Source organism: Calonectris borealis, chromosome 1 (genome assembly GCF_964195595.1).
Source record: "Calonectris borealis chromosome 1, bCalBor7.hap1.2, whole genome shotgun sequence".
Classification (NCBI taxonomy): domain Eukaryota; kingdom Metazoa; phylum Chordata; class Aves; order Procellariiformes; family Procellariidae; genus Calonectris; species Calonectris borealis.
In genome coordinates this window covers 37,256,246-37,268,868 of record NC_134312.1, presented here as the reverse complement: position 1 = coordinate 37,268,868, position 12,623 = coordinate 37,256,246, and the positions used below count along the sequence as shown (strand labels likewise).

Here is a 12,623-nt window from a genome sequence, read left to right as displayed (position 1 = left end):
TGGGTCAAAACAAATAAACAGAATGAACACACTTCTGTGAGAATTTGGAAGACATCCAGAGTAATCCAATGGCCAAGAGCCAAATGCTTTCCTTCGTAGTAAAATGACTATACAGCTCACCTCCACATGTGCCTACATATTCCCAATAAAGGGGAATGTCCTGGGTCATGTGCAAGCAGGTATGTCCATATCCAAGGATGCATACCTGCAGCAATTTCATAATTATTACCGACGTTTTGGGAGCATTTCTAGAAGTTGTAGTCAGTATTTCAGAAATGGGAGCCCCCTTCTGGAACCTGCTCCCACGGCACAGCGGATGAGCTTGTCCGTGGATGTGCTCCTGGCTGACGGCTGGCTGGAGCACAGGGAATTCCAGATCTGAACACTCGCTCTTCCAGCTGAGAGCGAAGCCCTGGAGCTACTGAATGGATCATTAAGTGGGATGTGTAAGAAGCTCGTGTGAAACTTGTTCAGCCAGTCTGAGACCTTATTTCCCTTTGGCAGCATGATCATCAGTAGATGCCTATGGCTGTTTATTTCTAGGGGCCTGACTTCCCTGCTCCAATCTTAACTAACAAAACCACACCATGATCTAAGAAGATTTGATAAACAATTTAATTATAAAATTAGCAGTTAACATGTACTAAGTATTGACAAATTCTTTACCAAATGTCTGTGCTCCTGACCAGCTCAGCTGCACATGAGGGATACAAATGTCTGGTGGGCTTCAATGTCTTATTTTGTTGGAGGCAGGATCATAGAAAGCCAGGACGAGCCTTACTGACAAGGTTACAGTTGGGTTTCAAAGAACTTGACGCTTCATTGTTTTTTTCTCCCTTTAGGACATTTGGAGCCTTCCTTTGTAAACCTGTTCGTCAGCATTATTAACACATCTACTGTTCTCAAGACATTTTCCAATACTTGGACACATAAACAGCAGTTTTCTAGATAATGACTAGGTGAGGACTCATGTCAAAAAATGGTATGGCTCTTCTCTTACTGTCTTATTTAAAAATGCCCTAATAGTGTCCTAGAATCACCTCTAGATTGTTTCCTTTCTAGTGGTTTTCTATATCTTTCACTAAGAAGTTAAATCCATTGCTAGGAACCAAATTACTTTTGTTTTCTTTCCCTGCAAGGCAACCCACATCCATCAAAGATTTCAATTCTCAGTTGCCTGTTAGTGGCTTTTGCAGTATTTGCTTTTTTAAAATCATAGGACTCTGCCTTTTTTAGAATGTATTTGAAATCCTCTACCACCTCCTTATTCGTATCCTACAGCTACCTTTGCGTTACATTCATCTTTTCTATTCACGCAGTATAGGCTTTTCCATACTCCTGCCCTTGTCTTAGCTGTGATTCATCATTTTTACATACAGTCACAGTTCTGCACAATTTCTTCCTCTTTGTCGTGAGTTCTTTTGCTTTTGTCTCCTACAGGTGTAGAGTCACCCTGGATTACTTGATACATTTGTTCTGGAATGGACTATGGAAATTTAAATCTTAAATCTGGTTTCTTTCCTTGTATTTTTAACTGCACATTTGTTCACAGAAGTCTTGGGAAGATTTTTATTGGTTAAATAAATTAAGTTGGTATGTCTATGTGGGCTTTTTATTTCAAGGAAGGAATATCATGTCTGTCAAATTCTAACAATATTGTCAAATGCTACTGGGAAAACAGGGACATTATAATCCATCACACTTGATATTAAGGGAGCAATTTACATCATAAAAATGAGCTTTCTAAATGACAATCTCAGATTGTGCATGACATTAACCAAACAGAAGTCTAAAGATTATAGAGAGAGGATAACCAAATGCTTCCCATAGTAAGTAGTTCTACAAAGTTTTTTGATTTCTCCCTCAATCTTTGCCACCTTATCTGAAAAATATTACAGAAATGTCTAAGGTTACATTTCCCGAAGACAAGTTCTAAGGCATTATTTCCTATACCAAAAATCAACATGTACATCTAATTTCCTCCAATTGTGTAAAAATAAGTTAATTCAACAATTCAGGATATTCTATGAAGAAAGTTCTATTGTCTCCATCCCATCAGTTGATTGTGATTATTGTGTATTATAGGCATCAGAAATCTGAATATTTTTATTATGCTTGATCAGAACATTTCCATTGACTTTATTGCCCAACTGTAGTTCATTAATCTAAAATGTTCACAACATTTTTTTAATCGAGAATTTGGAAAACAAAAAAAAAATTAGTATATATAAATGATTTTATTTTACAGTAAAACCCTAAAACATTTACATAGTGTCAGAGGCCAGAAACTCATTGATGGCAGAGAATTTTTTAAAGTAAAAGATGTGAAAATCAAACTGCTGTTATCGGTAGTCCTAGTAAACTTTTGAAAAACGTGTCTGAATGTAGATCTCAGCTCTGCAAGTTGTATTTAGGATGCATGTCATACATGGCAAAGTTATTCAGGACATCAGTCTCACCGAATAAATAGTTTTTTTAGACACTGCATTTAATTCTTTGAGCAGCTATTAGGTAATGCACAATTACTCAACATGACTAATATGTTTTATTTGAGTTGGCAAATGCAACTACAGAGTAGCAATGCTGTGTAACTTTTATTGACCTGAACTGTATCGGCGTTTATGGAAGCTGCTGTTTCCCCACTGGAATGGGGGGAGCAGAACTCAAATAGGATCCAAATACCTTTTCCTCTTACTCAGCAAATTGCCCAAGGAAACCAGTCCTATATGAGCAGTCCTAAACTATATATTTCGTATCGCTGGCAAACATACATCTGAGTTGGCAGAAGGGATGTTCTTTGTATTTGCTTTCAATAGGCAAAGACAAGACAGAGTTAGTAACTACTGCCCCTTCCGATTGCAGACTTTCTCCTCAGCTGAGCGACACGCTCACATTTACACAACACCCTCAGCGCGGTATGTATTTTATAACATTGACAGATGTTGAAAACAAGCATAGCTCATCTGAATTCTTTCCAGACACCCTTTGTTGTGTTCTGGAAAAAGCCTTCGTGCCCCCAGAGCCGGCTGCAGACCTCGTTTCAACTGCATGACGTGTAGGTTTTAATTTTCCTTTTTGAGGAACCATGCATTTTTCAACAGGGGCATGTCTGAACCGGTCATTGTGCTTTAACAGAAATCGTCATGGAAAAGCAGGGATGCTCGTCCAGCATCGCAAAGAAAGAAGGAAAAGGGAGATGTGTGTTTCAGTTTAGACGGTAACCGAGGGGAAGCGTTACTTTGAGGAAATGACAATAAATGGAAGAGGTGGTTCAGGTGGGATTTGGAGCAGCTTCATGAGTTTGATTTAAGATAGTAGCAATGGTGCAGGAAGGGAAGGAAAATCATACCGTTTGCTACCCTGAAACGAGAGCATGGGTTTTCTTCCCATATTAACGCGTTCCTATAACACTAGGGAGTGAAGGCCTTCCCTCAAACCCTGCTGAGCCAGAGCAAACCCTTACAGATTCAGGCCTCCATTCAAAACTTTTAAGTGATTTTTAAGCGGTGCCATTAGGTCTGAAGAGGGAGGAACATTCCTCTTGAAAAGAACAGGGTATTCTCGGATTCATAGATCTCAAAGCCGAGGCAGATGGCTCAGACTGTCTCCATCCCGGCAGGGGAAGGGCCATCACGCCCCTGGGCTGCCTCCCTCCCGAGCCCGGGGAAGCATCCAGCCCAGGGCAACCCAGCACCCACCACTTGCCTCGGCTGGTTGTTCTGCTCCTTCTTAGAAACTAACGGCCTAAGAGACTCCCATGCTTATCTCTATTTTCAGATCGTCTGGTTTCAGTTTTGAACCATGAGTTCTTTGAATGTTTCTCTCCGCTCCAAGACCCCCTGCACACAGTCATTTCCCCCCTGGTAAGGTGCTGCATGCAAATTGAGGCGCTTCTGAGTAGCCTTTCTGAGAAAACAATTCTTCTTCCTATCTGTTCGTGCAAATGTATTTGCTCTAGGGTTGTAACTTTTTTTCTGTAATGTCTCCCAGGTTACAATCTGAACTTTTAAAAGGTAGTAACTCACATGGCGGATTTTCCCAGGATCCTTACCACAGACGTGGGAAGATTAAGTCAACTTCTTACTTGTGCTTATGTGTCCAAGGACAATGTTCACATTGCGAGCCGATGCTGAACTGCTTGTCCAAGAGGGCTGCCAGGATTTAGGGGTAGTTACTACTTTCCACCTTCTGTAGCTATGATCTGAATATTTTACACACTGAATAAAAACATTAATTTAAGACCAACTGCCACTAACTTCTCCAATAACACCCCTATTCCACAATGATTTCCTGATGGAAACTATTTTGAGGTTGTTGGTTGGTACCTGAACTTTGTATCGGGTGATACTGCATAACACTCAGGTTTTAACGAGAGTAATGTGATACTGAAGGTGATAAGTGCCAAGCACTTAAATAATTCTAGGTGCACCTATGTTATAATCTTTATCAACTCTCTTTTTCAATTACTGCCCCCTCAAATAATGAAACTTACTTTTCAAAAAACCATACTGACTGATGTAAATTCTTTTATCATTTGAGTCCTGTATCAGCTTTTGCATTATTTGGCCCAGGATGACTGTTAATGCTACCTGGCATATAGTAACCCAGTTCCCTCCCTAGTTAATGGGATAATTGGTCATAAATTTGTCACATTTGGACGCTTCTGGGGTGTCCGTGCTACTCCAAGATTTACTTTCTTTTCAGTAAGACAGGTGTCTCTGCCTGCCTCAGGAGCACGCGGTGCCAGTAAAGCATGCAATGTTGGAACTAAGGAAGTGGAACTGTTTTCACAATTTGTTTACCCCCCAAGGAAAAAGAACTAAAAAATCTGAAGAGAGCAATTTGCCTGCAGACTAAGAATATGCTTATTCTATCAAATATAGCTTTCATATTAATCGCTTCACTACATTTATAGTGATTTTCTTTGTCAAAGTAACTAGTACTTAGAAACAATGAGACACCATACCCTGAAATTATAGAGTCTGACATAAAAGGCGGCGGCATAATTTTTGAAGAAAACTGGTGGGTTCGCCGATTAATTTCTTTGCCTGCCATACTGACTTCCCTCTAAAGATTTCAAAATGCTTAAAAAAGTACACTGCACTCCATAACGCAGCGCTAACTTGCTGGGAAAGCCAGATGGGTTTGTGGCCTTCCCATTAGCAACTAGCTGTAGATGCAGGAGATGTTTTTACATCATCTGGCAGGGTAATATCTGACAGCTTTTCTTGTCTGTCATCTCAGCTGTAAGTTTGCAAACTTCACTTCAGCGTGCCAGGAAGGCAGGTAGGACTTTAATTTAAAGTGGATGATAGAAGAGCTCAGGGAACTGATCTGCACCGAAGGATCCAGAATGCTGCCTGAAGCCAACTAAAACAAGAGGTCCTGGGCAGTCTCTCTTCACCTCTCCTTCCCTCCCAGCCAGGCTTTAAATGATGTATTGCTGTCACAAAATCTGTGGAGTAACTGGGAATTGCAAGCTGTCTCCTGCCTCCTACTCTGTTTTGTTTCTGTGATTCTCACATCAACAAGGTTAACTGTATCTTATCATTTTGGGGTTTACACTGATACTTATAGCCATCAAAAGCTTGCTGTCAATGTAACTGAAAAAAGAAAGCATACTGTAGATTTTTATCAGACATGATTCATAAAAAGAGATGTTAGGACCCTCTTTCTTCTCTAAATAAATGACTAGTTGAGTGACAATAACTTTTGATAGACACTGTAAAGAATAATATGCTTTCTGTAGTTTTAATTTTAAGCATGTCCACACTGGATGAATTATCATATTTTATGTGTGAATACATAATAGTTTTATGAAACTCACAACTTGGCTGAATTCCCAGAAACCTTTGAGACAGTCATATAGAAATGTTACTGATTTTTATATCTGATTAGGAAGCTTACAAACTCTGTGTGTGTCATCTTGGAAGCCAAATTAACTATAACAAAAAAAAATTAGAAACTATCTATGTAATTTTTTCCTAACTAAATGTTACTTTGATCAATACCCTTTTAAACTCTATCTGGATGATCTGACTATTAGTAAGTAAGTACATTCCTTCAAATAGAAGACCCTATTTATATATATCTCTCTGCATTTTCAAAGGGAGAATGAAGTGTGTTACGAGACCAAGTTATCAGATATTAAAGCTCTGATCTACAAACTCCAAAGTGAGTCTTTGGCAAGTCAAACCAGATCCTTTGCTTCTTCGTGATTTTTCCAAGCAAGTTCTAGGCTAACATGGTGTGGGAAAACCACTGCGAGTATGAACGTAGGGGGACTCTCTGTGTGTGTTATTCAAAGAGATGACTGCTTCTCTAGGATTACTTCCCCTACTCCACAGATAAATCTCATCTCTCAAGTGCTCTGATTAAAATAAGCAAGTTAAACTCACAAGTTATTTAGTACATAGCTTCGTATTGGGTTACTGTATTCCACACCTAAATACAGGGTTTTAAGCCAAAAGCTTGTATTGTTTTCCCCCCACCATATCGGTTTGTCTAATCTTAAATATATTGCCTCATTTCACCAACCGTCTCAGAGTTAGTATCTTTCCACTTGATTAATTATTGTTACAGTATTACTTCCAAAAAACAAATAGGTTTTTATGACAATAAACAATTTTTTTGCAGCCTTATAAATGTTTTTAGAGCCAGACAATGACAAGAAAGAATCCCTTTTATATATACTAACTTCTGGAAATACTATTAATCTTGTTCCGTGTTGGTCATTAAATAGCCATTTTGTAACCGATAATATAAGTCTTAGACAAAGACTACCCATTACACAAACACTGTGGGAAAAGAATTTGTAAGAAAATGGAAGACTAAATAAGGCCTTGAATAGCTTTATTGAAATCTGTATAAATAAACATGCGCATTTCAAATGTAAACCCAAGTGAACTCAAGTGCAGACAAAATTTTAACCTCTGTCATGCAGGAGGTTAGTTTACATTTAAAAAAAAAAACCTCAAAGCAGCTTTAAAATACCAGGATGAAACACCAGTTTTAATATCAAGGTATAAAGCAAAGCCATGTCCAACATACCTCATTTATATCCTGGTCAAATGCAATTTTTTAAACTTTTTAATGCTAACATAAATAAATAATTTACCAAAATGTGCACTCACAGAGTGAACTTTTATTTACAATACACAATTTATAACCTATTGTATTTGATTAGTTCAAGTGAAGAACATCATACTTTTTGCTTTTTTCTTTTTTAAATTATTTGTTTAAACAGTGGGACACAAAGCGATTCTCCAGGTAGTAGATATGTGAAGTGTGCCCCCGCACTTAAGAGCCCCTCTCAAAGGCAGTATTGTATACAAATCAACAATACATTCTTCCAACTAGATCAAAGGGAAAGCAGCAAATGAAAAAATGTTTCAAACTGTCACACTTATTTTGGCATCCTGGACTCCTGAACATAGTTAACTAAAATCCAATTCAAAGTTTGTATGCCTTATATACTGTACAGGTTCTGCAATTGAACATGCAAATGCCAATTCTCTTACAATGAGTTACCTTTTCAGATACGCTGTAAGGCTATGGTGAATTCCATCAGGAACACACAAAGAAAATTAACAGGCCTACCTTTAAAGTAATTTTGTTCATTAACAATTTAAAGGCAGTTATATTGAAAAAATTCTCATCTAAGCCCGATACACAGTCATTACTATGGATACAGAATACTAATAACTCTGACCCTATTAAAGAGTAGTTTGCAAGCTGTCAAACTACAAAAACTGGGGAAAGAGATCTTACAGCACAATTTTAAATTTTGGACTGACACCAGATTAAAATTATGCATGTTTTTATAAGCAAGATAACAGGAATTATATCTGCAGAGGAGATTCCAACAAGCAACAAAGGATACTTACATTTAATTGAAAAACTTTTTGTTAATGCAGCATGAAATCCAGAACCTGTTCCACAGCAGCAGTAAGATGAATATAATATTCTGGCTGCTCAACTATATCACAAAAGGTTAAAACACCTTTTCAAGCTATTTCTTCTATTATGATCAAATTTAAAAAAAAAAAAAAACAAAACTAATTTTTAGGGAGAAACAAAAATTTGCTGTCTCAAGAAAACTACTGCTTATATATTTATGACATTTTTACTTGTAGCCTGTGTGACAGCCTAAGGAACATGTATATATTCATCCAGAAACTAGACTTGGCAGTAGTATTCTTGCAGTACTAAGAAAATAAGTGTCAGAAGTCCACAGATTTAACATTTTAGTTATTAACCCACATCCAAAACAAAAGAAAACATAATCCATCAGAACAGCAGCAGAAAACTTAAAAGGGGTTTATTTGTGATTTCCTATATATAGCTTGTGAATACAAGACTGTAAATGCATTAAAGACAATTTCTGTTTAAGTTTTTATTGTTTCACTTCAAGTACTGCACATGTTAAAATGTAATAGAGATTTACATTCTGCTATCTGAAATTCCCCATCTCAGATTTTTATTCTTAATTTGGTGGGCAATTTCACTCTTTCAATAGGTATCCCCAGTAAGAAAGTCTCTTTTATGGCTTCTAGTTCTTCCATTAGTTAGTGTGCATACAATTTTCATTTTCTAAATCATTATCATTTTCATTGCTGTCTTCATCACTTTCTAGTGGGATGCCTGTGGCAGCTGAAGCACCTTGTTTAGTTTCCCGGTCAAGAGGGAAAAAGCCAGTTCCACTGATCGTGTCCTGTCTCTGGTAGAAGAGCACATACGCTGCTTTGGACTGTAGAAGAGAGAAGTGTAATATGCTCATGAGGCTCCAGACAAAACATTTACAATCCAAGTTATCCATTTTTTTTTTTGCTTTCAAGTCTACAAGGTAAAATTACAAAGAAATTCAAAGCTTTCATCTAAGTTATTTTTGCATGTCGAAGCAAACCATTTTTGTTTTGTACTGTCCTTTGAAAGAACACAAACTACTACCTACAAATTTACTGCAAGGTTCATGATTTACCCTTTGTTTTTCTTCCCTCAAGAAAAAAACATCATCAACAACAACATCAATTTTAGAAACACAAAAGGTACTTGCCACTATTTGGTCCTCACATGCAGTGGACACGCTACTGTCATCAAAGTAGTACCATTTTCCATCATCCTTATTATTTGCAAAAGCAGTATCTAGGACAAAAAAGTACAATGTCTAAGGACTTTGTATCTTCATAGATGTAATAAAATCAGTTGCTAGAGTCTGTTACTGTCTAACACCTGCCGTTTAACTATCTAAAACCTATTATCACCATTAGACTCATACTTTCACACTTTTTTTTTAAAGCAAAGAAAGCTTAACCAGTAACATTCCTCTTCGAAAGAGAATGTGTAGTGAGAAAGGACAGTCAAAATAAAATCCCTCAATCACTTTTTCATTTTTCTCTCTTCTTTCAAAAATACACACAAGTAAGACAAAATCAGTTTTAAGAGTACAGTAGCTCTTACGGATCTCTTATGTTTTCTCTTTTCACAATATGCATAGCTAGAAGTATAAAAGAACATACAATTATCCTCGAAAGCTCATTTCATATAGATTTTTGTGTTAGAATACCTGTGAAACCATTTCAACGTAATGAAAAAAATTGTCCCTCAACCATTAAAAAACACCATTGATTCAAAGTGATCAGTACTTAAATCAAAATAAACATGGAAAGAAAGCTGACATGTAGAATGATGATATTTGAAATCAACTTACAATGCCCTCCTCCCATTCCTCCATAGTGGTTGGAGACAGCAATCAAGTTGTAACGGCAAGGCCCTGCATTGGGATTAATAAGGAACTCTGACATGTCCAAGTCGCTGTTTAAAAAAAAAAAAAAAAAAAACAAACCACACAAAAAAAAACAACCAAAAGAAGGTCATGTTAATAATCTTTTTAACCACTTCACACTTCGGTGGTCTTTGAACCCTTTACTTTATATTCCCCACAAAAAACACACACACCAGACTACACTGACAGTGCATCTCTCACTCTGTGAGGAGTGGAACAGGAACCAGTAATCTTAGCTAAAACTATGACAGAGTTCTTCCATACTTATCTACTATTATTATTTTTCCAAGTTCATAATTTTCACCTACAAGCATTTTGTCATCAGTGTTTACTGGATCCACGCATGGAAGCTGAGAACAAAACCATTTTACATAATTCCTAGGTTAAACATGTGCCCTAGTTTAACTAGGGCTAACTAGCTAACTTTTACAATACAAACTTACAAAATATTTAGGTTTCTTACTTTATTGGAAAGTCAACCAATGTATCCAACTTGTCCCTCATATATCTGCTGTAGGAAAAGCGCTTTAGATGAACCACCAGTACGGGGGGCAGTGACCACAAGTCTAACTTCTTGGTAGCTTGCTGATGTTCTTTACAGTTTGGACAATACCTAAAAGAAAAAAAAATACAGATTTTAAATAACTGCAGTCCGTATGTATGTTAAAATACATTACTGTAGAGAAAGCCAGTAACATGAGAGGAACTGAATAAGCAAAAGCTGAAACAGAAACAGATGTTCCATCTTCTGTTACTAATGCCATTGATATCCCTTCCAGTTTAAAACGTGAGGTGCTAGTGTGCAAGCGTGCTCACAGTGAAGCTCGACAGCATTTTAAACACAAAAGTAGCACCCCCTAATATAGGATTCTCATCTCCTACAGTAGTCCCTGTATCTTTAGTTAAAACACAGCTTTCTCATATTTTATAAAAAAAGATGAATGGTTATGAAAATACTTCAGGAAAACTGACTATAAAGCCACAAATAACAGACAACTGTGGTTCTTCCAACTTTAAATTTCCAAATTCATCCATCTCCCACCCCATTCCACCTACCACTAAAACCAGGTAACAGTGACTACTGGAACCTGAAAAACCTCCTTACTAAAAAAACTTGCCTCCTTTAGTAGGCAAGTACTAAACAGGCTGTGACTTACAAATTTCTGTTCCCTGCAATGCATACTTGAATCTTTCAAGAACTAAGGCTGAGGGAGGAAGGTAAGTAAGAACAATGCATGGAAGCAACTCTTCTGTGAAATGGTCTGCGCATATTCTACATCTTGGTACCTAACAAGTAAAGATCTAGGGGAAAAAAAAGAGATGAGCCCTAATTAAAAAAAAGACTGCACAAGTGTCTTTACATAGCAACATCAGATAAAGACAAGAAATTAGAAGAACTGTAAGGGCAGGCTGTAACTGGAGAACTGTTTTCCCAGTTGGCTTAGAATATCTGGAATACAAATAGCACTGGACTAGGGATGATGAGGTCTCATAGATTAGACCTGTGAAGACCTGACAAATGAAGAAAGAATGTGATTAATGACCTCTGGTGAGACGTATCTAGTAGCAACTGCTTGACTTCAGTAGTTGTATTTTGTAGTTTAAATACTCCGCTTAAAACGTGCTGCAAAAATGGAAGCACTTCACCATACTTGAGTTATACGGTATCTCAAATAGTCTATCCAGTGTTGTATAATCTAGCCAACCCAGAAAAAAATGAGACTTTGTAAGTCAGCTCCCTCCCCTGCCCAAATAAAGGAGGATCTCTGATGACAAAGTTTGGAAGTTTCCAAAAATTTTACTTATCCACAAAAGAAAAAGTGGCAGACCCTCTTTTCAAACTTAATTCTGAGCTTCAGGTGTGGATGAAGGATTCTTATCTGCTAGAAAATTCCTGGAGAAGAAGGATCTTACAGGAACATCCTATAATTGTGAATATTCAGATATGATTCCAAATTATAATTTGGAAGAACCATGAATCAGAATAGAAGTCTCTGCCAAAAACTTAATGGTTGGAACATGAATTTGAGAGGTTCTACTCACTACAGACATTCCCCATCCCAACAAACCTGTTGTTTAAGCACATCCTTATTTCATATATCGATGCAAGGCAAGTTATGTATACGCATAAAAAAACTTCAGTATGCACCAACCTTTCTCATCTCAGAAAGGAATATTTGTTTAAACCACTGCATTGGATTTGGCACAATATTATTCATTTGCTGTGGATCACAGTTCACGGACTAGAATATCTTATGGATCTACCCTTCGTCCTTATTCTCAACGCATTAATTATCTCCCATACAAACAACCTTCTGTATATGGTAACAATTTTAGTTAAGCAATGGATCAAAATAAAAAAGATTTTGAGAATTTTCAAATACACTTGAAATGACAACATTCAAAATACCATTAAAAATCTATTAGGTATCTCTGTTAATGTTCAAGTGTGGTTTTGATTACGTTTTGAGAAATACACCATAGAACATAACGATTTTAATTCTTTGTCCTTACCATGGGTCTTCAGCACCTAGTTTTTCCTTTGTTGTGAACAGCTCAATGCAGTCTTTTAATTTCACAAAAGGCTTTTTGGGAGGCTTATATTCCACACTTTCATGTTTTTCAAAATCCTAAAGAGAAGTATTTCTTGAGTTAAGAGAACAAATGAAACAAAACTCATTTTAGTGATGTCGTCTTACTATAAACAGTAACTACAAAGCTCCTATATATGGAAAAACTGATCAGAAACCATTCAAGCAAAAAGTTTTCACAGCTTCAGATTTACTTCCAAATTAGTAAGCCTCAGATTTGCTAATTACTTAGATGTGTAAATGAAGTT

At 37.0% G+C, this 12,623-nt stretch overlaps 1 protein-coding gene across 9 annotated transcripts in view; it reads right to left on the bottom strand.

Moving 5' to 3' along the window:
* Window positions 1–6,835: 6,835 nt before the first annotated feature.
* USP15 (ubiquitin specific peptidase 15) overlaps window positions 6,836–12,623 on the bottom strand; it is a 70,585-nt gene continuing 64,797 nt past the window's right edge. For 8 of the 9 annotated variants that reach the window (XM_075148519.1, XM_075148529.1, XM_075148538.1 and 5 more), the window contains 5 exons: window positions 12,299–12,414; window positions 10,248–10,397; window positions 9,710–9,813; window positions 9,056–9,144; window positions 6,836–8,749 (listed from right to left, as the gene is read on the bottom strand). In XM_075148519.1, the coding sequence (XP_075004620.1) occupies window positions 8,564–8,749; window positions 9,056–9,144; window positions 9,710–9,813; window positions 10,248–10,397; window positions 12,299–12,414 (645 nt within the window). In that variant the 3' untranslated portion in view covers window positions 6,836–8,563. Of the gene's footprint in view, window positions 8,750–9,055; window positions 9,145–9,709; window positions 9,814–10,247; window positions 10,398–12,298; window positions 12,431–12,623 lie in introns of all 9 variants that reach the window. The other variant, XR_012673433.1, reaches the window with a different exon arrangement.